We start from the raw sequence: 27,282 nt of genomic DNA, 5'->3' as shown, positions 1-27,282 counted from the left end.
GATAAGAGTAATAACTGTTTTTGTTTTATGTTGTCTTTCACCTAAGAGATTTGTATCTAAGAGATTTGCGGCGTTTCCAATAAATTTGAAAAATACCCAGATAGTTCCAGTTTTTGAAGAAGCAGAGCTTCAAATTTTTTCGTCCAGTGCCCCAACTTCCAGCTTCATTTTTTGAAGTTTGGAGATAATTTGTTCGTGTGGCGGTGAATCTAACTCCAGTTCCTAACCCCAGAAATTTTAGTGAAATCCAGGTAACTCTTTTGTGTTGATTTTTAAAGGAAGAATAAACATTTTTTCATTAATAATTGCTTTCATACAGGTTAAGAAATTGTAATAATTAAAATTGTAGATCTTAGGGCGTAGCTTGCTGTCATAATAATTGTTCTCAATTTTAAAATTTAATATTGACATCTGACAGCTAGCTTTATTTTTTTTGACATTTGGTAAATACCTAATCATAATAGAGATTTTGTTTTTATTTTTTTTAAGAAGGTTAACCTCTATGCTACTTTCACTTAAAAAGATATTTTTTCATTTGTAATAATTTATTTCCTTTACAAATTGTCGCCCATCAACAATTTTAAGTTCTTGTAGAATCTCTAACTTCTAGAGTTTGTAAACGGATAGGACATAGTAAGTTTGTTTTTGATATTTTGTATTTTATGGTTATTATCTATATTTGTAACTGTTTGTGGTGAGACAGCAATAAATATTAAATTTTTTTCCTGGACCATTTTGTTAATTTCTCTTAAGAGAGAGTCTCTTTCTCGTTAGAGAGTTAGTCTAACCCTTTTTTTTGTGTTTGTAGGAAGAAAGAACCTTTTCTTTCATTCAACAGAAAGATTCTTCAAAGCAGCGTCCTTATTTTAAATAGCTTGAGAACCTTCTTGTGTTTTGTTTATCCAAGAGATTCATGTTAGAACCCCTTTTGTTTAATTTTTGTAGTTACCCCAATCCAACCCCCTTGGGTTATAGATATATATGACTAAATTTACTGTTGAAGTATCGCTACTGTAAATGGTGTGATGGTAAATGTAACGACAGGGCTTCAACCTGGACCTGAAGCTGTGGAACCTGGCATATTACATGGTCTAAAACTGCGAATATGGGGAGGGTATATTACTCCTTTCGCATTCGCGGCTGATCTTGCTATGCTGGTAGCATCACGGGACAGAGAGGAACTCTTGCTTCGGATTAAGCGTGCGTGTATCCCCGTTGAGGATTACATAAGCGAGTATTGTAGTAATACTAAGTGGCTACAAAAAAGAGACAGTGTTGTATTTGAGCGAGCGGAAGCAAGAGTAACGTCCACGAGTACGTTAAGTATCTAAGAGTTACTTTCTACCAGGGCTATTCAGAGGTGACAGGTTGACCTGCAGAGCTATTCAGAGAAATACTGCGGTGGGGAGGATAACGCTCAATATCGGTGGACCCAAATCTCAAAGGAGGAGAGCGCTTCACAGTGTTGTGTAGTCTGTCGTCCTCTACGCGGTCCCAGTCTGGAGTGAGGTGGTAGAAATACCAACTTACAAGAGGTTCATGGCACGCATCGATAGAACTAGTCTGCTACGGGTAACATGTGTCTACATGACTGTGTCAGCCACCGCTCTGTGAGTAATTGCTGACTGTGTTCCTTTACATTTGCTGGCAGGTGAAAAGGCCAGGATTCATAATCGTAGGGGGCGGATCATTGAAGAGCGATAGGTGAGTGAGATAAGGCTAGCCGAGAGATTAGTTTAAATCGGTCAGTGGCAGCAAGAGAGGGAGGTAACACGTGATGTGACGGAGTGGAAAAGAAGAAGACAGTGTAACTGCAGATTCTGTGAGAGAAAATGTTGAGGCATGACTGGTTGTGGACACGGATTCACAAATTTATCAAGGAACGGCTCTCTTTAAAAGAACGAGAGGAGAGGAAACTCGCAGCAGAATTCTAAAAGAGCGAGTAACACATCCGTGGGGATTGGACTGTCGCAGATCGAAATAGAAGAGAATGAGGGAGAGACGACGCGCGAAAAATGACAGCCTTGCTAGGGTAGAGGTTGAAAGTCTTTGATAATTCGTGTGCTTGTGGCTTTCCTGATAAATATATAGGAGGAAGAATGGAAATATGGCAAGAGCAGGGCATCAGGAGAGATATTTTGTCTTAACCAGGCCCTTCCATCCTGATGCCTGAAGTGAAAGAGTAGAGTTTTTTGTTTGGACGCCGACAAAGTGTCAAAGGTCTAAGTCCCTCGGGGATCTCGTTCTGGCTCAACTTCGTTAGGAACGTATTAGGAACCCAATACTATCTGGGTGAGTCACAGGTGTCTGTATGCAGATTTTTCTTCTTCTCTTTAAAGATGTTAAAAAATATATGCAGAAGTAAGTAGTCGAGACCGGTTTTGAAAGAACTACTGTAATGATGAGACCTTATGTATAAACACAAATTGTACCCTGTATTAAAACTTGCAATCTAATAAACAACTTTTTAACCAACAATAATTCTAAAGTGCAGTGCAGTTTAAAGGAGCATTAGTCTCACACAAAGTATCCAGATTTTCCTGGTTTTCCGTTTTATTTCTCGAATAATAATGTTTAATTCGAGATCAAAAATTGTTTTTCTCCATGAGAGACATTTTACCGAACACATCAAATTTATGTAGCTGACAAAATATATTAAAAACATGTATGCCAATTAAAAGTTTCGTTTTCTAGAACTAATGTTTTTTGAGATAGTAGCGCCCTCATCGGCGAAGGAGAATTTATCAGACCACCAGATAGAGTTTTCTGAAACATATGTAATGCTACGTTTATATACAGATTTATATGTATACACATGTTCTGTTTTATCTTCTTTTTAGATTTTTGTATATTTATAGTAATATCCAAGTAAGAACCAAGTTAACAGTAAGAACCAAGATTGGAAAATAACAACGAAGGGCCAACAATTCTGAAATCTGAAATCATAAATGCAATTAATCATCTTAAAACAAATAAAAGCCCAGGTCCAGACGGAATATACCCAGAAACGTTAAAATTAATCAGCGGAGAAAATATCGAAATATTTGTCCTTTTATTCAATAGCATTTATGATACAGGCAAAATACCCCAAGATTGGCTGGAGTCAATATTCATCCCACTACCAAAAAAGCCAAACCCACAACACTGCAATGAGTTCCGTCTGATAAGCCTTATGAGTCATGCAGTAAAAGTCCTACTAAAAATCGTACATAATCGTATCTATAGAAAGTGCGAAACAATCATCAGAGACGATCAGTTTGGATTCAGAGCCGGCATGGGAACGAGGGAAGCCCTGTTCAGTTTACTAGTTCTCGCCCAAAAATGCTACGACCAACAGAAAGATATATTTATATGCTTTATAGACTTCGAAAAAGCATTTGATAGAGTAAGACATGACCTACTATTAGAACGTTTGCAAGAAGTCGGTTTAGATGGAAAAGACATCAAATTCTTAAAAAACTTGTACTGGAACCAAAACGCCAGAGTTAGGATCGAAGGTTCCACATTCGCAGAAGTAGAAATTAGGAGGGGAGTTAGACAGGGATGTGTTTTGTCGCCTCTGCTGTTTAATCTTTACTCCGAGTTTCTATTTAAAGAAGCATTGGAGGATTCCAAGGATGGAGTCAATGTGAATGGCGTAAATATCAACAGTATCAGATACGCCGATGATACAGTGTTAATTGTGGATTCCAACTTAGGTCTACAACGACTCATCGACAAGACCAACTCGACCTGTGAGCAATTTGGTATGAAAATAAACATTAAAAAAACCAAAGTGATGTCAATCCGAAAAAACTGAAACGTACCTCAACCTTGCACAATAAATGGGCACATTTTAGAACAGGTCAATAGATTTAAGTACCTGGGATATTGGATCGATAGCAGCCTAAATCCTGATCTAGAAATAAGATCGAGAATAGAACAGGCCAGAAAATCTTTCAAAAAAATAAAAAAACTGCTTTGTGATTCTCGAATAAAACTCGAAATTCGACTACGTTTATCAAAATGCTACGTCTGGTCGACTCTTCTATATGCAGTTGAAACGTGGACCCTTAAAACATCAACCGTAAATAAATTGGAGGCCTTTGAAATGATTATCTACCGGAGAATACTCAAAATTTCATGGACATCGCATACCTCAAACGAAGAAGTGCTGCATAGAATATGCAAAGAAAGAGAACTTTTTAACACAGTAAAAGTTAGAAAAACATCATACCTAGGCCACATACTGAGAAATAATAAGTACCAATATGCCCAACTTATAGTGAAAGGAAAAATCGAGGGAAAGAGAGGCCTAGGAAGGAAAAGACTATCTTGGCTCAGAAACATCCGACAATGGACAGGGCTAAATTTGGAACAGCTAATAAAAACAGCTGAAGATAGAGAAGAGTTTAAAATTGTAGTAGCCAACCTCCATTGAGGAGAGGGCACTTTAAGAAGAAGAAGAATAGTAATATCCATACAAATAAGAACCGAAGATCTGCGAAGAAGGACGAGTATTGCTAATGTTGTGGAACGCTTAGCAAAACTGAAATGTAACTGAGCAGGTCATGTAGCGAGAATGCACGACTCATGACGGACGGGCAAAATTATAAATTGGAGGCCAAGAGCAGACAGACGTAGTAGAGGACGAGCACCTACACGTTGGGCTGACGACATCAGGCGTATCACCAAAAATTGGCAACAAAGAGCACAAAATCGTAAAGAATAAAAAAGTTTAAGAGAAGGCCTATGCCCAGCAGTGGACGTAATAGAAGAAGGATGGATGATGATGAAATAAAAGCAGTAGAATATAACATAAAACCACGTTAGGTTCAGATCAAGCATATTTGTCTTTTTATTTCATGAGTTTGATACTCTAGATATCTTGATTTCTATTCTCCGGCAATAGAGCTGAGGTTTTTAAATTTTGATTGGAGATAGTTGTTTTTAAAAATTTTAAACAAATACATACCTGTGCGAATAATTCTTGGTTTGCGTTAACTTCATAATTTCCTTTTTGAGCTATCATTAATGCCAATGACATCGAAGTCACATAATTTACTATAGCAATAATAAATCCGTCAACAGCTACTGATGGCAGTAAGGATATTGGAGGTATTTCTGGTTCTGGCAAACTGAAATTTCAAGTAATTTATAAATTATATAAGCATTAGATTGGTTTATATATTCATCAAAATAAATGTCACAGTGAACATTTGGAAGAGACATTTACGCCACAAGGGGAATCGTTATACAACATCATTACATCAATTTTATTAATTATAAGTCTATAAAATGAATAAGTAATTATAAAATAAAATTACGTAATTTTTTAAAAAAATATATATTAAATCGCAAAAGTAGAAATCCGAAGATTTTTATCAACGAAACCAAAATTTAGATTTTTTTTCTTTAATCCATTTTTTTGTTGCTTCTTTTCGACGGAAAAGATTTATTTTCACGTTCAGAGCTTCTGTAACAGTCGCTGTGATGAGTCCTGTTAGAATCGAATATACAGAGGCACTGTACGTGAAATCAAATCTTAATTGTCTTTCTTTTAAAAATATTAATACAGAAAACAGTATGAAGCTTCGCGTTAGTCTACAGTACAGCCTACTATGCTACTTTTTTTTTAATGCTAAAGAATGCCTATAGATTATTTTGTTTAGGTAGTTTTTCTTAATACATCTGAATGCTTTCAACAAATTTGATAAAGCATTCTATATTTAACAAATATTTTGAATAAATAAAAGAATTTTAAAAAGATCATAATTACAAATTATTAATAAGTTTTATTATTGCATTGAAATAAATTCTTAATTCTTACCCACTAGGTATTGTTCCTACAACAGCAATATCGTATTTTTGTTGAAGATTAAGTAAATTTGAAACCAAAGCTCCTATCACAACCACTATCAACTCGATAGGTATCGGAATTTTTGATCTTTTTGCTACAATTGGCTAAAAATGAGAAATAAGAGAATAATATTTAACCTAGTTTTGTGTATAATGTATTTTTATATTCAGATTTTTAAACCAAAATAGTCTTTTGTCAGTCTTAACCACTCTAGCTAACATATATAATATGCTAAACAGTTTTAATGGCGAGCAAGTAAAAGAGATTCTGGTAGATTATTTCTTTAATATAATAAATAACATATAAATAACACATAAATATCTTAGTAGATATTTATGTGTTATTCCAATTTGTCTAGTTTGTCATATGTCATGAAATGGTACCTGGTCCCCATGTTTTAGATAATTTGCTGGATTTGCTTATATTTCTAGATTCATTTGTAGGGGTTAGTTATTATGTCTATCTTTCGCCTTACTTAATTTAGATAAGCCCCCAGAATTTACAAGATAAAAGCTTTTAGACATACAATCATCTTCGTCATTAGCAGATATACTAACGTAAGATGGTTTCTAGACAATGTACCATTCTTTGTTTATATTTTGTATCGTCATAACATATTTTTAATTTATTTTCTTCTTCTTCTTCTTCATTTTTATAAGCAATTCTGCTTGTTCACTTGCGGATTAATGCCTCTATAGAAGGTTGTCAATCCATCTTTTGCGCTGTCGTCCAATACTTCTTCTCCTGATTGGTGATTTACCTCTGGCCATTTTGACCATACTCCAATTGGGATCTCCCCCATTCTGCTTATGTCGGGTCTCTTTCATTCTCTTTTTCTATTTAGTATCCATTAGTTTATACACCGTACGTTATATTTTCTTCCAATGTCCACTTCTCTTTTGATCTCTCAGCGTATTTCCTGTAATTCTTCTCAGTACTCCCATCTCTGCCATTTTCAGTAGCTTTGAGTTATGGCTGTATCGGGTCTTGTTTTCGAGGGATATTGCTCTTACACTGCCTTGATAAATTCTTGACTTCATCTCAGTGTTAAAGTGTCTGTTTCGCCATATAGTATTATTAAGGCATCCTGCCAGTCTATTTGCTTTTTGTATTTGATCTCTCACTTCTGTTTCCACGTTTCCACAGCTGGACAGTGCAATTCCAAGGTATTTTATTTCCATTAGTTGTTTAATACCAATGCCATCAATTTCTTTGGTTCTTTGCTGATTACTAATATTTTAGTTTTCGAAGATAAGATTGTCATATTAAATTCTTTTGCTCTTATGTTAAATTTGTAGACCAGCCTTTGCGGACTATCTTCATCTTGAGCTATCAATATTGCGTCGTCTGCGTAACAAAGCATTATTATTTCTACTGTATCCTTTTCCTTTGTTGACACTTTGACGATTTTACCATTTACCATAACCAATACCATTTTACCATAATTAAATTTGAGCATAAGGCTTAATGAGCCCCCTGTCTTATTTGGCTGCCTATTTCTATAGGTTCTGTAAGTTTTTAGTCAGTCATTCAGTCTATTCTGACTTTTATTTTGTTGTTTTGGTAGATGTTTTTAATAGATTTTGTGATATTTCATTTATTTTGATATAGTTTATTTGGGGAGTTTGATCTGAATACTCGAACTTTTAGAAGAACTAAAGGCCGATAGATGAAGGGCAGATATTTTTGGAATTATAAGTAGAATTTTTTTTATATATGATAAAATTTTCCATAGAGTATAATCTACAATCAATCGATAATTTAGAGTTATAAGAAACAAATTTCAGAAAAACAAAAGAAAGATACATGTATTATTTAGGAGAAATCGACCCAAAATATTTATATAGAACAGCTATGTTAGTATAAGCCAAAATCGAGAAATCAGATAGAACACCGTTGAAGTTAAGAACAATCCATAGGAACCTAAATATTTTTCAGGTCTATGCTTTAACAAGTGACAAGTTAGAGCAAGAAATTGAAGAATTTTTGAATAATATACATGAAATAATGCAACTGGGAAAAAGAGATAATAGAGATAACGATGATCATGGGTGACTTTCACGCCAAAATTGGTCGTCGTGCTAAATGAGACAAAACTGTAACATAATGTCTTGGTACGAGAAATAACAGGGCAGATTGATTTATTTAATTATGCGTAGAGACTAATCTTTTATTTAATAGCCAAAACCTTGCTCAAACAAGCATACAGAAGACTATACACTTGAAAAAACACCTGCAAACAGAGAAGATAGAATTGTTAGGAATCAAATTAATTTAATTTTGCTTAACCACAAATTTAAAAAGAACATGAAATTTACCAAGACATACCCTAAAGCAGGCATAAGGTCGAGGTAAAGAAAAAAATAAAAACGATAAAGAATGTGGTACAGACAGACGTTGAAGTGACATGGCCTGCTCTAAAATAAAAAAGAACAAATATTTAAGAAGAAATAAAGGATAAAACTAAATATTATGGACCTTATAAACATATCCCCCAATCGAATACAAACGAATTAAATATAATCATTTGAAAAGAGTGCCGAGAAGCTAAAGAAAATTAAATGTCAACGAAATATCAAAAAATTGAACAACTTTAAGAAAGATGCAACACCTTTAATATCCATAAGAAAGTAAAATAACAGATATATATACACAGAGAGCGACAAAAAACAATATTGAGAAATAATAGTAACGAAATAATTACATATACAGAAGATAAACTGGCGAAATGGAAAAAATATATTCAGACACTTTTTAACGACGATAGGCCTTGTGCTGCACCATCCACAGATAATCGAATAAATGAAAATGGTCCAGAAATAACCAAAAAGAAGGTATTCATGCAGTAAAAGCCCAGAAAATCAGAGAAGTCATCGGTAGAGACAATATTAAAGTCTTCTTTTTCTTCTTCTTTTAATAGACGCGACTGCGTGTTTTTCAATGTGCCTCCAGTAAGTTGTCGTTTAAATCGAAATCGAAATAAAAGTTGTCTTTAAGGGTATGTGTATACATATACAGTGAACGGCTAAATTATGGAATATTATCATTATTTCGAGAACCCTCGAGTTTTGAGAGAAATCCCGAAACTGGTCGATTTTTGTTATAAAATACCCATGTTATAACGTACATGGAGTATTGATGATGTCACCGGCGTACGTGTAGTGACGTAATCTTTAGTTTTTATAAATAGAAATCGGTATAATGCGACACCTCATTCAAACGAGAATTTAATTCTCTATTTAACGACATTACATTTTTAACTAAAATATTTTTTTAAGGGTACAAAAACAATATTTTTAATTTAAATTTAACTAACTTACAACTAATGATTTAATTAATAATGTACTTTAAAGTAACCAAATTATTCATAATAATTATTTTAAATTAAATGTTCAAAATGTCATCCATCGGTTTCTTGACAATATGCGAATCTACGGACACATTCATCAAGTACATTGCGGATGACTTCTGGAGTAATTAGACTCATTTCATGCCTAATTATATCTTTCAAGTCCTGTAAGTTTTGTGGTCTATTGACATAAACTTTTGATTTTATGTAACCCCACAGGAAAAAGTCTAGAGGTGTTAGATCTGGCAACCTTGCTGGCCACTCTATAAAACCTCGTCTTCCGATCCACTTCCTGGGAAAGCAATGATTTAAAAATGGACGTACTTCACGTGCGTAATGCGAAAAGGCTCCATCTTGTTGAAACCAGATATTTTCACTAAGTAAATTTGGATTACTGGCATTTGGATACATGTTAGCAAGGACAGGTATAAGTTGATTTCTCAAAAACGTTAAATAACGTTCTTCTGTTAGATTTTCTTCAAAGAAAAAAGGGCCAATGATTCTGTCATTAATGATCCCTGCCCATACATTTACTTTCTGAGGATATTGCGGGTGTGACTCAGTCATCCAATGTGGGTTTGCTTGACTCCAATATCTGCAATTTTGACGATTCATGGTACCATGTATAAAAAATGTGGCTTCATCGGAAAAAAGGATTTTATTGATGAAATGTGGATTGCGGATAAATAAATTCTGCATAATTTCAAAAAATTGAGGTCGGCGATGGGGATCGTGGTCGTTTAATTCCTGATGAAGTTGAATTTTGTAGGGATGGTATTTTTCTTTTTTTAAAATACGTAATATCGATCGTCGGTAAACTCCGGCATATTCACCCATTTGTGTTGAACTACTGTGAGAATTGTCATGTACATTTAATAAAATATCAAGTTTCACATTGTGGTCAATTTTAGGACTCCCAGCGTTTGGAATATGTTTAACGTGCCCAGTTTCTCCAAATTTTCGGACTATTTTACTTACTGTTGATTGGATGGTGGGCCTGTCTGGATATTTTGCGTTGAATAAATTGCATACCTCGTTCTGTGTTCTGTTTTTATCTCCGCATCCGCTAAGAATTAATATTTCTATGCGTTGTGTTTTATTTAGGTGAGCCATAATTTAGTATTCAAAAGTAAAAATTACAATTGACAACTGATGACAATTCACAGAATCAAAACATTTACGTCAATAAATATTACAGTAACTATGCCACTATCACTTGCTTAAATTAACATTTGACAAAAAGTTTCAGTGTTTATGAGATAACTTTTTGTGTCCATTATTATTTTTACTTATTTTTGCTTTTTTAAGTATTTACTTCAGAGAGTCATGGCAGGAACCGATGGATGGCATTTCGAACATTTAATTTAAAATAATTGTTATGCATAATTTGGTTTTAAAGTAAATTATGAATTAAATCATTAGTTGTAATTTAGTTGAATTTAAATAAAAAAAATTGTTTTTGTACCCTTAAAAAAATATTTTAGTTAAAAATGTAATGTCGTTAAATAGAGAATTAAATTCTCCTTCAAATGAGGTGTCGCATTATACCAATTTCTATTTAAAACAATTAACGGTTATGTTACTACAGCGACACCGGTAACGTCATCCCTACTCCATGTACGTTATAAGATGAATATTTTAGAACAAAAATCGAGGCATAAATCGAAATTTAGGGCATAAGTAAACAAAGAACGGATAAACACGACAAAAGGGAGAAAAAAATACACACTTGGTATTGTATTAAGTTGTGAAAGACAAGAATTAAGAATTAATCCGAATCATATTAAAAGGTAAAGTACAGTGCAAAAGCTCAGTAGAAGGACGCCAGAATTTATGGTTGAAGTACCTGAGGAGATGGTTTGACTGCTCAACCGAAGAAATCTTTCGTGCAGTAGTTTCTAAAGCTACAATTACCATCTCGATCGTCAACCTTTGAAAGGAGACGGCGCAATAAGAAAAAAAGACGAATGTCCAAAATTATAGATGAGTAAGCTATTAACAAACAATTAATTGTGGTTATTTTGTGTGACATTAACTAACTAATAAATATGATACAAACTATTTTATGCGTTTTAAAAACGATATACCAGCCCTATTAAGTATATTTATAAAAAAAGCACACAAAAACCTAGAATTAATTGTATTTTTTTAAGTGTTTCAGTGCAAATACATTTTTATTATATGTTTCACATTAAATTTGCCTACATTTAAAGCCTTACCTTTAAGAATATATTATTAAGTACTAATACTGCAATAGACACTGCAGAAATAATCATTTCTGGTACACTAGCTTCTCCTATCTTCGCAAACAATAATTGCAGAGTCTAAAATGAACACACAAAAAATTAAACACTTTAAATATAACGTAACTTTAAAAGATATAGAAAGCTTCCAATTTCACTCAAAAAAGTAAAAAAATAAGTTAGTTGTATTAGAGTTGCTTACTGTTTATAGAAAAAAAATTGTGGATATTTTTTTAATAGTTTTATTATGTACTGTTAGCAACATATATATATATATATATATGTATATATATATATATATATATATATATATATATATATATATATATATATATATATATATATATATATTAAATTATAATTAAATATATTGAATTTACCTGAGTAGTTAAAAAATTTCCTTTTACTTTTGGTATATTAATGCCAAATAAATCTTTTAACTGCGTAACTACAATCTGAAATGCTGCTCCGCATGTAAAGGCATTTACCAACATATCGGAAAGAAGAGCCGTAACAGCTCCTAGTCGTAGAAAACACATTATAAGCTGAAAATAAAAAGAAATATAAATGTTTTCGTAATACGGTACGTTATAATAATCACAATTTATGAAAAAAAAAATAATATATAATTATGTCATATATAAGTTTTGTTATAAGACGAAAATGTCCGGCTGTATTTTTTCTCTAACAAAAGCATTAGATACGGCTTGGAGTTACGATATTTTAAACACGTTAAGTCACTGGGGAGGCAACGATAAAATGCTCCATTTTATTCACAGTTTTTTAAGCAGATCTGTTATTCTTGCAACAGTTTCCTGATTTCAATAAACAAAATATTAGAGCATCTACCTAAACTCTTGAAAGCAAGATTTATGCTGACGATTTGATATTTTATTCAAAAGGGAAAAATATATAGGTATTCCAAACAAAAAACCTGCAATGTACACTAAATCAGCTAGAAAATTGGTCTTAATCTGCACGATTACAATTTGCTACAACCAAGATAAAGTGTACATTATTCTCAAAATATGGGTACTCTCCAAATCCAGATCTGTGAATAGATGGAAACAGTTTGGATTATGTAGACCATATAAAATTTTTAGGTATTATTATTTAGCATCATACTTAATATAGAGGAAGAAGAAGAAAACCCGGAAGACGAAAGCTGCGAGGTAAGCAGAGCAGACGAGAGGGAGGAGGATCCACCAACGATCCTGGAAGTTAAAGACGCTGTAAACAAACTAGCCAGAAACAAATTACCCGGAATAGATAATCTCCCAGCGGAATTATATAAAGAAGGTGGTCACGATATCATAATAGCGCTACAGCAGCTTATAAAAGAAATGTGGATACAGAAGTCCCTTCCCAATGATTGGAATATTGGAATACTTTGCACCATACACAAAAAGGGAGATATCTTTGAATGCTCTAACCATCGAGGAATTACTCTCCTAAATGCAGCGTATAAAATATTCTCCAATATACTATACCATCGTATGGCACCATATGCAGAGCGAATAATAGGACAATACCAGGCTGGTTTCAGAGGTGGTAAATCAACAATTCATCAGATTTCAACCCTGAGACAAATTCTAGAGAAAACACTGGAATACGGTGTAGACACGCACCACATATTTATAGACTACAAGGCAGCCTACGACTCTGTAAATAGAAGAGAATTGTTTAGAGCAATGATAGACCTAGGAGTACCAAATCAGTTGGTAAGTTTAACCAAACTAACCCTTGAAAAAGTTGAATGCAAAGTACGAATCCAGGGGGAACTCTCTGAACCTTTTAAAACAAATAACGGGCTACGTCAGGGAGACCCACTCTCCCGTATACTATTCAATCTAGCTCTGGAAAACATAATACGTACGTCACAAATCACAACTACCGGTTCAACATATAACAAATCTGTGCAAATCTTAGCATATGCTTGTCATCAGATGCCACCAATCACGCATCTCGATGTGCATCGCCCTTCCTTCTGGAACATATAATTAAATCTAATTGGTTGAGAAATGAAAAAGTTTCATATAAAAGTTAATTTATCTTTAAATATGGGACATTTTCGGATCTCAAGTCAGTCTGTGTCAACACATGGTTTTACCCGTGTAGGGTAGCTCCCTAGAGCACTTTGCTCGAAGGGCTCTGTTTCTTTCTAAGACTCTGAAGCTGAGTTTTTTTCTTCTTAGAAAGAATGTGTTTTATTTCCACCACCTAATAAAACCACAATGGCATTGTCTCTTCAAGATAATGCCACAATAAGAGCGTACCGGCCAACTACGCAATATTACACCATATTGCGCAATAGTTGGACAAATTAATAAACATGGAAACTTGCACCAAGTTGCAATCGGTTTTTCATACGTTTATTAATTACACCGGAGACGACATGCTGATGATATCAATATTGTTGGGAGAACGGAAAACGCAGCACGAGAGGCGTACGTAGCATTAAAGGAAGCGGCTACAAAAATGGGTTTAATAATAAACACCAATAAAACAAAATACATGAAAATAGGTACGCAACCACAAACACCACGGCCACTTGTTATAGAAAATGACGTCATCGAAGCAGTTAACAAGTTTGTATACCTGGGAACGCTCGTCAATACTGAAAATGACACTAACGCAGAGATAAACCGCAGAATTTGCACGGCTAATAGATGCTATTTTGGGCTTAATCTTCTTTTTAAATCTACAGTTATATCAAGAAATACAAAAGTAAAACTCTACAAAACAATAATACGCCCAGTCCTAACATATGGTTCAGAAACCTGGACTTTAACAAAAAGTAATGAAAACATGTTAGGATGTTTCGAAAGAAAAATACTAAGGCGCATCTATGAAGCGGTAAATGAAAATGGTGTCTGGAGAAGACGATACAACTTCGAACTCTATAGGATATACCAGGAACCAGATATCGTAAAACACATAAAGATAGGACGTCTGAGGTGGGTAGGCCATGTAATGCGGATGGAAAAACTCTCCTTGATAGACCTATTGGTCAAAGAAGAAGAGGAAGACCCAGAACAAGATTCCTAGATAACATCGATAAAGACAGGAGAAATATGGAAATACGTGCTTGGCGGAGGAAGGCGATTGATAGGGACGACTGGAGAAAAATTCTTGGGGAGGCTAGGACCCACACAGGGTTGTAAAGCCAAAATGATAATGATTATTTAGTATCTAAGATACAAATTAAACGATCAAATGAAATATTACAGAAATTGATCAATTACAAGAAAAAATATATCACGTAGATCAAACAAATATTCGTTAACATATTTTTAATGTTTGTTGTGTTAACTTCAAGTAATATATCTAAGTACTTGGACTTCATTTCCTGTAACAGTATTTGTTCATTTATAAGTATTTTAGCTGATAGGTATGTTACATGTTTAATGTGATACATTAACCTTTATAACACATTTTTATTATCGATTCCAAAGTTTATAACAATAAAGTGGCATATATTATTATAAAACAAAAGTATTTTTTTAGCTTTTTAAAACGATTAAAACGTAGTTCTGTTCGTTAGTTATGTTTTATATTTATATTACACAAAGAAGCAGAAGCGATTCAGAGTAGGTCGGTCGTATGCAGAGATAAGGTCACAGGACGATACAATAAACTGAAGATCTCATATCGGCCAAAGATTTAAAAAAATCGCTATTCTATCCTGAAGTTACTCGCATTCAAAATCCACAAGAAACTAAATTCCTGTAGTTGGCTATATACCATGGATCAGAAAATTTTTTTTATTTAAAAAATTTCGTTTATAAAAGGTTTACTAAAAAAAGCCTTATCGGAATACATCACAGAATGTTTTCGGAAGAACTATTCCATCATCAGTGTTATTTGGATGTACATGTTTAAAGCTACTAAATACTTGGGTGAAAACCCTTTAAATGTAGTTTGATTAACTTTGAGTTACATATTTGATTTTTAAAAACTATGATGTTGCTAGACCTTAGACGAAGTGTCTGTGAGGACTTGTTGCTTCATGACTTAATAAGTTATTTTGAATAATACTAAAACATAGATTCTTCCTCTTAATTGTCTTATCCGGTCCGGATGTTGGCGATCATCAAGGCTATCATGGTTTTGTTGACAGCTCGGCGAAACAGCTCCGCGGAGGTCATTCCAAACCATTGTAGGAGGTTTTTCAACCACGAGATATGACGGCGTCTCGGTCTTCTTCTGCCAAATACTTTACCCTGCATAACGAGTTGAAAAATTCGGTATTTTTCTTCTTTCCGCATCACATGACTGACGTACTCAAGCTTACGTTGTTTCACTAAATTAAGCACTTCTTTTTCTTTTGTCATACGCTGTAGGACCTCAACATTGGTGACATGGTCCACGTACGATATTTTTAGTATCCTCCTGTATATCCACATCTCGAAGGCTTTAATCCGCTTTTCTGTGGCTTGCGTCAGTGTCCAGGCTTCAACTCCATATAGTAACACTGCAAGAATGTAGCACCTCACTATCCGCATCTTAGTGTCCAAACTGAGATCACTGCAATACAGCAAGGATCTCAACTTGATAAATGTATACCGTGCCATTTCAATTCTGGATCTAATCTCTTGAGCGTAGTCCCATTGTGAGTTGAGGGTAGTTCCGATGTAAGTGAATCTGTCGACTCTCTGGATCTCTTCGCTACCTGCCATTAGTGCCCCACGATCTAAATTTGCACGGCTGACTACCATGAATTTAGTTTTCTTATATTAAGATCTAGTCTTTATGTTACGCTCACAGTTCTCACTCGGTCTAGTAAGGCTTGTAGATCATTTAGGCTGATTACTAGTAATACAGAGTCATCGGCGTAGCGGATATTATTGATGTATTCACCGTTCACTCGGATTCCCATCTCTAGTTTTGTAAGGGCTTCAGTAAAAATTTCCTCAGAGTATATATTGAAAAGAGTCGGCGAGAGTACACAGCCTTGCCTTACTCCTCGCATGATCTTCACTAGGTCTTTAAGCTGGTCTTCGACCTTGACTTGAGCATGCTGGTTCCAGTATAAATTCATGATGATCCGAATGTCCTTCTCATCCAATCCTACTCTTTGTAGGGTGGCGACCATCTTCTGGTGCTGACAACGGTCAAATGCCTTGGAGTAGTCAATAAAACAAATATAGACATCACAGCTGACAGCTTAGAATCCTATTTGAATTTTTTAAGAAACGGCTACAGTTATAATCAGCTTTGAGTTAATAAAATATGAAATTAACATATTTAAAATAATCTACATTTAATATGTGGTTCACTTTACCAAACTTTTAATACATAGTAAAATTCGTTTTTTTAATTAAAAATTAAGTAATTAGGTAAAAAAATAAATCAACAATAAAGTATATCAACAAAAAATTGCATTTTCATGTATTCATAATCAGGCTATCATAGCTGACTATAACTACGTAAATGAGAATTTTGCAGAAAAATGTTAGGAGAATGTTAATAAGATGAAATGGCGAGGCACTCAAAAATTTAGTTTCTTAATTTCTTTAGTTTATTTTATTTCACTGAAGGACAAGCTACATGTCTGTTCACAAAATAATACATTAAACAAAGACAGCAATATTACGCAGGGTACTCATACTAAAAATTTTAAGTTTGAACAATGGCAAATGACAGCGTTTTTATTTATAGCTAATTTGCTTATTATCTTACGTTTATATTAATTTTGGTACCTCAACTTATAATTTTTTTAAGGATTGTTATAGCTACTAAGCATTACTTTAGGGGTTGATTTCAAGAGGTAAATCCATATTTATAACAGACCATTATAATAAAAATAATATTCTTACGTCTAACCAATTCTCACATCAACCACATTATGTTTAATTTAAACCCTTTGATTTAGTTTGCGTAAATAGTTTGATGGGGCATACGCAAATACTCTCCGGAACGAATTTACTAATACTAAAAAAACATAGACAGGCTAACAATTACCTGAACAATTGCCGATACAAGAGTTACAGCACAGGCTACTTGTATGGGAGTATATCCCGTGGGAGTTACAGTGACGCCACTGGCCATGGTACCATTTACTACATCTTTTGCGGCTTTAAAATAAAGTGGATCAGCATATTCCAAAACAGCTTTACCCGTCATTAAACATCCAATGGAAAATGTTCCTATAAAATATATAAAGGTCAAATAAAACTAATAAAAACATCTTTACTGATTTTTTTCAATGTCTTATGGGAATAATATCACTTAAAAATATTTGATGCAATAAAAATTAAATACAAGCTAAATAAAACGATTTTTTTATAATTTTCTAATTGATTATATGCCAAATATTATTGGGACTTACCCATTGAATTATGTCGTGAAGTTCCAAAAATAACATATACCAATGCAGGAAATACGGCCATATAAATTCCCGTTACAGGTGGTAAGTTGCCAAGGAGACCATAAGCCATACCTAAAAGAAAATCATAGAAACTATAATTAATGTAATCTTTAGAAATATAATAAATTCTAATATTACATATTAGTGTTAAATTTATATTCAGTTTTCTAATTTGATAATTTCTTATTTTTATTCTTATTCCGAATAAGGTTAAAGTCAGGTCTGTAACTGAAACCCCAAGATATTTAAAGTGTTCTACCTTTTCAAATTCATATTTGCTAATATTTAACCTTGTTAACTGTTTTCTTGATCAAATTAGGTATTATATTATATTATTAGGTATTGTCAAAAACTTAGCAAATTCTCCCTTTAAACTGTTTCTGCTAATCAATGGGATGTCGTCAGCATACGCCACAGGTTGCGGCGTCGATGTAGCTGTATTTTGTATTGTAATTCTGGAGATGCCGTGGTCTGTTATTATTGCTGCCGTCGATCCCTCCATTGTCATTTTTGTAAGCTTTATGAGTTTCATTCGAATATATAGGTGTTTCATTTTTTCTATTAGATCGGTTCTTATTAGGCTATCCAATGCTTGCTTGAAATCTATGAAAAGGATGTGTAAGTCCATAACATTGCGTCTACCGTTGAGTTTTCGTCTCTAAATTCCTACTGGTAGTCTCCTATTTTAGTTTCAATGTATTTTGAGAGTCTTTGTCTCATTATTGATGTCAATATTATGTAGCAGCTGTTTAACAATGTTACTCCTCTTCCAGCATCCTTTCTTTTTTCCAAATCCTTACTACTAGGTCATATATTTTTGTAGCAGTTCTTCTCCGCCTCGTTTTATTAGCTAGTTTGGAATTTCGTCTTTGCCTGCTGTTTCTTTTGCTTTAGATTTTTTATTATCCGTAAAAAAATCCTCATTTGACGGATTTTCGATTTCGTTTTCATCATCAAGGTATGTTTCTTCTGTGCGTTCGTAAGTGCTTCTCTAGCCTTAAATAACTCTTCATAATGATTCTCCCGTATTTTGGCATCAATTTTAACTGTTGGTTTTATCTTGTTTTGTGAGTTTATCTCTTCAACTGTTCTATTCATCAAGTTCATCAATCCATCTCTTTTTGCTATTTGTACAGAATTTGTCTGAATCTTTTTATCTTCTACTATACTCTTCCCAGTCTTCTTGTCTACCTGTGTAAGTTTACTCTAATTGACAGCTAGAACGTCAATATCAATTGACTGTAAATTTTCACAACCTTCCCTATTTATTTTACGCATTACTTGTAGAATATCAATAATTTCTGGCCATAGATTTTTCCAACATGCGTTTGTAGTTGATGGGTTTATTTCATTAGTGACTTCTTTGGCAATAGTTATATAACAAATACTATTAAATTGTCTTTAACTATCGATAATAATCAATGAAGGAGCTTTCAAAGGCTGAAAAAGCGAAGTGGTGTTGGCAGGTAGAAAAATAATTTTTACATTTAGATCAATTGAGTTTAGGGATTCTGGATATCCAGGAGCATTGTCGATAATAAAAAATACTTTAAAACCAACGCTTTTGAATTTGCTCTCCAAAATACTATTAGTTCATTTTTATTTTTATATTTAAGAACATTGGTTTCACCATACTATCATATAAAGCTTAAACATAAAATACAAGAGTTATCCTGTCCTTTGTTGATTTACATAGTTGTGCAGATCCGGCTTATATGCCTCACTTTTTATGAGTTCTTTAAGTTAAGTTGGATACTGGTTGGCAGCGACTTAATCCATTAAAACTATTATCCCACGATTATAATTTCCAAACCATCCTTTACTCGCTTGAAAACTTAAAGATTCGTTGCCAGCCTTTAGATTAGCACGAAAACGAAAAGCCTTTTATTGTTCGGGTCATATACTAATTAGTACCCCCTTTTTTGTTTGATCTTCGTACCAAATGACCGGTACTTTTATCATTTTTTTTACGGTTTGAGATCGCGAAAAACAGGTACTTTGTTGCTAAAACTAGTGCGACAAACAAATCCAAACAAAATCTTAAATTAATAAAATCTTTACTATCTATAAAGACTATTGTTCTACGTTAAAACCAGAACCTTAAACTGCTGTTAGCACGCTAAATGTGAAGAAATACGAGTAAATAAGTATTTCTAGTACGTACGGACTACTAGCAGTACTAAAAATACTACACTTACCTTGGGGAATATTCATAATGGCTATAGTAAAACCTGCAGCTACGTCAGCGAGGAAGTCATGTTTTAATGAGTATTTTGGTAACCATCCAATGGCCGGCACTGTATGTTTTATAAATTTTTTGAATGTTAAGTTTTCAGGACAACATGATGCTAAAACTAAAAAAAAAGATTAAAGTAACAGTGTTAATGTGTATTACTAAACTACTGATACTGATCATACTACCAGATTATAGAAATGATGACCAAAAATTATAGAAGTAGTTCCAATAAAAAATTAAATCGAATCGATGAATTTTAAATCGTAAAGTATGCTGAAGAATGGTTTATAGTAGAGTTTATTGTAGTCGGAACCAGGCACTAAGTTCACTAATACTGAAGAGGTACTATGTATTGCTTCTCTGGCATGATTTTTTTTTATTTCCTTGATGTCTAATGTTTGATGGAACCCGTATAAAGCGTACCTACTGGCTCACGTTGTTTAGTAAACTAATTGTTCTATCGTATGTAATGTATTGAGAAAGTCGGTAATTATGACAGGTTTTGTAATTTTTGAATGAGGGCTTGCCGAATTGAGTATAGTTTTCCAGAATGAATACTGCAAATGGAAGATAATTTAAGCTATAATATAATCTTCAGAGTTTTAACTGCTGATCTCACACCATTAATAGTGTTGGATGAATCTGTATAGATATGACAATGATCTAGGAAAGAAGCAAGTATGTTGTAAATAGATTAAATAATTGTTGCGTGGAAGATCTCAAGCTTATTGCATTAAGAAAGAGTTAAATTAGGTATTGCATGAGAGAAGATCTAGGGGGAGGTGTGTCTGTATTTGTAAGATCCAAAAATTTTGGGAATTGAATATTATGGAGAAAGAGAGATATCCACAACTTCATTTCGTTTGTGATCAAAGATTCTGTTCATGGTCCTTTGAGCCAGATCTCATGAACAGAGTCTTTGATTGGAAACAAAATGGAGTTGTAAGTAAAACAATCAAACCCAATATTGACCGTTTTATTGACACTTACCCGGTTTTTAATGCCTTGAAGCGTTAGGACCTCTGGCTTTGTTTTGTTTACTACTTACTATGATCTGTTACGTGGTTTTATAAATGAACTACAAGGTCAAGCTCTACGCTTCAAGCCTTATTATAAATACGGATAAACAAATAATTGTTACAGACTAAATCAACAGCAAAAGGCAAATAAATAAACGTACGCTACACATTAATGTAATAATATTAGTTAAGAAAATTAGTGTTCTTTACGCGAGGCAATAAAATCCGTTGTTTAGTTGATAATATTACACCTTTTCTTCTTCTTTTTATGTAGATATGATCCTGTCTGTTTTTTGAAGTGACTCCAGTAAGTTGTCGTTCCATGGTTTACGTGGTCTTCCTACTGATCAACTTCCTATTAGGGAACCGCCTCTTGATATCTTTACTACTCTATTTGTTGTCCTTTGACTTATATGATCGATCCATTCTACTCTTCTATTTCTTACACAGTTCCTGATACCTCACCTTACCTTGCGTCTACGTCATATATCTGTACTTGTTTTCATCTCTGCTATTTCTAACATCCTTTTGGTCCCCTCTGTTTCAGGTCGTGTTCCTGCCGCGTATGTCATTATTGGTTTGATAACTGTTTTGTAAATTCTGCCTTTCATTTCTTTCCAGATATTTTTATTTCCCCATATTGTTTTATTCAGGCAACCTGCTCTATTTGCTTTATTTATTGCGGATTGGGTAGCTCTGCGGTTATCACAGCTGGTCTCAAGGCCGGATAACATGTGGAGTGCGATTGGTAAGGGTAGCAACCTACAAATCGTCAAAAAGAATACTGCTCAAAGAAACAATGTACAGCCTCGGAACCAGATTGGTACTATGAAGACGACAATGGCAAGAAATAAGGACAAGAAAAAAAATACAAAACCCAGATGGAAATAGCTACATGGAATATCAGATCGCTCAACTCAAGAGACCAAGAAATAATCCAAGTGCTAAAAGAGAAACAAATAATATTAAAAAATGTTTCCAAATAAATAACAGCAATATAACGATAGTTAGAGCGTTATATTTTTATTTCACATATTTTTATTTAGTTATATCTACGATAAAATTTATCGTGTCGTTATTGTTTTAGTTAACGATTTTGGATTGTTGTCGTAGGGTGTAAACAATATATTTAAAATGGCGTACATGAACGTTTTTGACATATTTTCGTCTTGTTGTTTTTTCAAATAATATTAAACCGCCTTTAGTAGTTTAAAAATAGTTAACATTTATTTGTTTAAATTTGTTGATTTTGTTCGTTTGTTTTGACAGTTTGAAAAATATTTGATAAGAAATTTTCGTAGCTTAGCTGTAAAACGAAATTATTTATTTATGTAAGTATTTACTTTATACCTAATGTGTCCGAATTGTAATTGTGTTTACTGCATGTTTTACGTACAGGTTGTCTTAATTTAATTTACCACACTCGATTCAATTATTGAAGCATTTACACGTTGCGTATTTTGCAATCATTGTGAATTTGATTTGTATTTTAAATCGGCTGACTTTTTTAAAACTGTCTGTTTTTATTAATTGTATAAATAATTAATTGTTTGGTTTATGTTCTAGGTGGGACTATTTTCAGGGTGTCCTTCTTCTTCGTCTTCTTGTGGCACTCCTATCGGAGATTGGAACTCATCAAGGCTATCCTGACCTTGTTTACAGCTGACCTAAAGAGTTCATTAGTGGTACAGCCAAATTACTCTCTCAAATTACGCAACCATGATATTCTTCTACGGTCTGGATTCCGTCTTCCTTCTATTTTTCCTTGCTTTATATTTTAAAGTAATGCGTATTTATGTCCTCTTATCAGGTTACCCAAATATTCGAGCTTTCTTTGTTTGATCGTTGAAATTTCTGGGTCTTTTCCTCTCCTTCGCATTACTTCAAAGTTTGTGACTCTTTCAACCCAACTTATCTTCAGCATTCGACGGTAGCATCACATCTCGAAACTTTCAATATTTTTTATGTTGTTCTGTTTGAGAGTCCAGGCTTCTACACCATATAATAGCGTGTTAAATATGTATCCCCTTAGCATTCTTAATCGTAGAGGGATGCTTATATCTCTGTTGCAGAAGAATTTCCTCATCTTTATAAAGGTGGCCCTGGCAATTTCGATACGTCATTTTATTATATTGTTTTGGTCTCCAGTTTCGTTTATTGAAGTCCCCAGGATTTGTAACTTGATACTTTTTCAATTTCAGGGTGTGGAGCTTTGCAAACTCATGGTATCTAGCAAAAGAATAGAGAAAGCCAAGCCAAAGGCTTTAGCGAACATTGCACGTGATTATAAAAAAATGAAAAGTCTAAAAGTTGATATATCTCTCAAATATTGTGATGAATAGAAAGGTATAAGTTGAAAGAACGTGTCTTTCATATATCTTGATGTATTTAACAATGCATGAAATCTTGCATGCTTCCACTGCATCTACCAACAAATGGAAAGAAATAGCATTTAAAGTACACGAAATTCGGTCAGAATGTGCGGACATTATTTAAGCTTTTGATCCCTAAGTCATATTATCGATAACAGCGATGAATGGAAATATTAAGGTCCGGACTTACACCCAGAATGGCTTTTACAAACGTAATTGTTTGTGTAGACGACGGTTTACTAAGAAAGAATAATGTTTAGTCTGCTAATCACTTTGCCAGGATTGAAAAGTCTGTGCATAGATATACCACGTTTTTATATTATCACTTAATACTGCACACAGTTGTAAATAAGAAATAATGTCATTCAGTTATATTTCAAACTTAACCTGTGGTAGATTGAGTTGCGTGTGCTTATTGTAGTAAAAATTCTTTAATTAAAGACATTACGTAGGTAGATACTTTTAAAATATGGCGTCCTTGGAGAAACAATAATTTCAAGCGTGAGATTGTAGGACCAATAGAAGAAGATTCTTATCAATTGTAAGATTTACAGGGCGACTATATGAAATGCAAGCGAAATATTAAACATCTCTATATCGATGCCAAACGTATAGTGAAAAATGTGTATAAAGGACTGTGCTCTGAACTTACTAAATTCGAGGCCATTACAGAAACCGGTTTTTAACAAAAGTGCCAAAATCAACCATATATGACATTATAGGAGGAATATCTACATCAAGGACAAAAAGAAAAGATAGTGGCAAGTTCCAAAAAATAGAAAGCCACTCAATTAAACCTATAAGTACAACTATATACAAAAATTTTGCAGCCAACATTCTTCCCAAAATTGACACTCTTTGACAAGAACTATTTAGAAAAGATATCGTTTCTTGTTCGACGACACTTTGCGTTTTCCTTAAAGCTAATAATTTTAAGTAAAAAAAGATTGGATAAACAGCAATAACAAATTATGTTCAGTTACAGTACCATCCAATATAGGTGAAAGAATTATTATTTTACACTGTGGTGGAGCAAACGGGTGGATCAAAGATGCGTTATTGGACTACCACGACCATATGAACAGTGGTCTTTTTGAGTCTTGGTTTTGAAAAAACTCCTTTTCCGAAATTGACAAAAATAGCGTAATTGTCATGGACAACGCTTCGTACCATTCCAGATTAATTTAAAAATTACTGAATTCTACTTGGAACAAAACCCCAAATCCAACAATTTTTATGTGAGGAAAATTTGTATTTTAAAGAGACATATACAAAAAAACAATTATTAGAGGTTATCCAAAGTACGCAATTACACAAAAATAATTTGTTGATGACTGTGCTCTCAATAATGGACACTTGCTGTCACCTTGCTTAGACTATTTCTTTATTTTTGTATATTAAGTCCAATAGAATTCATATGCCGCAATTAAAATTTAATATAAGAAGAAAAAATGTAGCTCCTAAACTTTAATCTTCTGCTCTCCAATCAATTGCAGAAGAAGTAAAAAACATTACAGCGACAAGTTGGAAAATTGTCATTAAACACGTAATGGGAGTGGAAAACGAATAAGCTAAATATTTGCCAACATTAACTAAGTAATTTAATTATAACTCTATAACTGTAGACAATACCAGTGATGATATAATGTGCAACAGTGATTCTGAATAGAATTGTAAGTAATTAGAAATAGATCTTTATTAACTGTAGTATCTATATTTGTTTAATATATTATTAAATTTGATACTTATGACTTTCCAGATTTTTCAGTTTTGATAAAACAGAGAAAATGTATATATACATGCTCTTCTATTTAAAATAATAACTTTTCTTTTTTAATTGGAACAACATTGACAAAACATTGTAAGAAGGTAATTTACGTAATTTAAGAGCGTAGGCGCAAAATTTCGGGTCAATGCTTTTTAAATGCAATAATTTTTTTCGAATCCTGAGAAAAATAACAAATATTTTTAAAAGACTTAAAAGCAGAATGAAACATTACATTATTACCGAGGGCCGAAAGTTCCTTAGAATAAACAAAAAGTTTTTTTTAATGAGACATTTGAAATTAAAAATCACACTAAATTTTCTCTTTTCTTTTCACCCCTGTAACTTATTAAAATAAACATTAAAGAAGTTTTCAGGGACTTTCAGCCCTCAGTAATAATGTATTCTTTCATTTTGCGTTTAAATTTTTCAATAATACTTATTAGTTTTCTTAGGATTCGAAAAAAATGAATGCATTTAAAAAGCATCGGCCCGAAATTTTGCGCCTACGCTCTTAAAATTTTAAAGCATAATACGACCCTGTTGATATCGGAGATTACTTGTTCTTCACACAATTACCAAACCGAATTCCGAGTCTACTACTACAATCTACTCATACAGTAGAACCTCGTTAATCCGACTCCCGCTATTCCGATCCTCCAAGTAATTCAACATCCTGCCGTGGGCCGTTGTACTACGAAGCACTTTTCGCGGAACCCCCGGAAACTGAGAAATGCTTTCTCAGAAAAGAAAACACAAAACAATAAATCCCAAAGGTTCTTATAAATACAGGTTCTTAAACGGTTGGTTAAATGCGGCGGGCGAACTTTCGACACCAAATTGTCTTTGTACCTGGGGTAATCGAAGGGTCAAATTTTATTATAGGAAATTTCGACACCGCGGCGTAAAGCAGGTAGGTAGGTAATTAGTGGCGATGGACATTTGCACCCAAGCAGGACAAGCGGGTTTTCCCAATATTTATTGTCACGGCGGGGGGCGTGGCACTTGTGTACTTGTGACTAAATTATTTCAGTTGTAATTTATTTCTTGTTTGACGTTGACTTTTGCACGTATACGGATATTTAAAAAATGAGTTTGATAAAAAGTTCCCGTGGTCGAGATTTATTAGTGGTGGAGCATCATTCGTTCTCGAAACAGAAAGTGTTAAAAAGCGGCGAGATATTTTGGCGCTGCATCCAAAGAAACACTAAGTGTTCCGCAAAAGTGTTTACAATAGGCTGTGAGGACCTCACCATCACAAGAAGTGATTTGGTACATAATCATGAAGCCGATCCAAAAAAGCTTGAAGTAAATATGGTAACCAATGCATGTAAAAGAAAAGCCCAAGAGGACATATCGGAAAAGCCTGCCAAAATTACAAGAACTGCTGTTGCTGAGTGTGATGCCAATTTGCTGACGGTTCCTGACATAGCTAGCATAAGAAAGAACATTTACAACTGTCGTCGTAAACTGTTACCAGGTCCGTTACCAAGAAGCATATCAGAAGTCCATAACGCGGTTAGTAATTATTCTCCTAAAACCTGTCGCAATGAAAGTTTTTTGTTTTTAAATCATCCTGAATTAAATGTAATTGTATTTTCATGCGAGACAAATATTCGTTTGTTGTGTAAATTAAAAACTTGTATATGGATGGTACATTTTCATACAGTACCAAATATTTTCTACAATTATTTACTATACATGGCTTGGAAAATGGACATTATGTTCCTTTAGCATACTGTTTGTTAAAGGACAAATTGTCAATGACATACAAAAATTTATTTTCTTTATTAAGGTCTAAGATTTTTGAAACATTACAATTATCATTAGAGCCAACTGAAATATTTGTGGACTTTGAAAGAGCAATTCACTGTGCTTAATTGTATATGTGGCCCAATGCAAAAATTAGTGGATGCCGTTTTCACTTACACCAAAACTGGTTTAAAAAAATTCAATCTTTGGGTTTGGTACAAGAATATAAGGATACAAATTCGGAAATTGGAAAATGGTTAAGGCATACGTTTGGTTTAACTTATTTAAATCCAGCAGAAGTTGAAGAATGCTTTCTTTATGATTTAATGTCATATAA

At 33.6% G+C, this 27,282-nt stretch overlaps 1 protein-coding gene across 4 annotated transcripts in view; it reads right to left on the bottom strand.

Moving 5' to 3' along the window:
* The window catches only part of LOC140435034 (prestin-like), a 75,478-nt gene that overhangs the window by 20,761 nt on the left and 27,435 nt on the right, over positions 1–27,282 (bottom strand). For all 4 annotated transcript variants that reach the window (XM_072523713.1, XM_072523710.1, XM_072523712.1 and 1 more), the window contains exons 3-9: positions 20,000–20,155; positions 17,763–17,873; positions 17,396–17,580; positions 11,812–11,976; positions 11,408–11,512; positions 5,810–5,943; positions 4,955–5,117 (exon numbers count right to left, since the gene is read on the bottom strand). In XM_072523713.1, coding sequence (XP_072379814.1) covers positions 4,955–5,117; positions 5,810–5,943; positions 11,408–11,512; positions 11,812–11,976; positions 17,396–17,580; positions 17,763–17,873; positions 20,000–20,155 — 1,019 coding nt within the window. The remainder of the gene's footprint in view (positions 1–4,954; positions 5,118–5,809; positions 5,944–11,407; positions 11,513–11,811; positions 11,977–17,395; positions 17,581–17,762; positions 17,874–19,999; positions 20,156–27,282) is intronic.

This window comes from Diabrotica undecimpunctata, chromosome 2 (assembly GCF_040954645.1).
Source record: "Diabrotica undecimpunctata isolate CICGRU chromosome 2, icDiaUnde3, whole genome shotgun sequence".
In the NCBI taxonomy this organism is placed as follows: domain Eukaryota; kingdom Metazoa; phylum Arthropoda; class Insecta; order Coleoptera; family Chrysomelidae; genus Diabrotica; species Diabrotica undecimpunctata.
The sequence above is the reverse complement of the archived record's forward strand: the minus strand, read 5'-3'. Positions and strand labels throughout refer to the sequence as shown.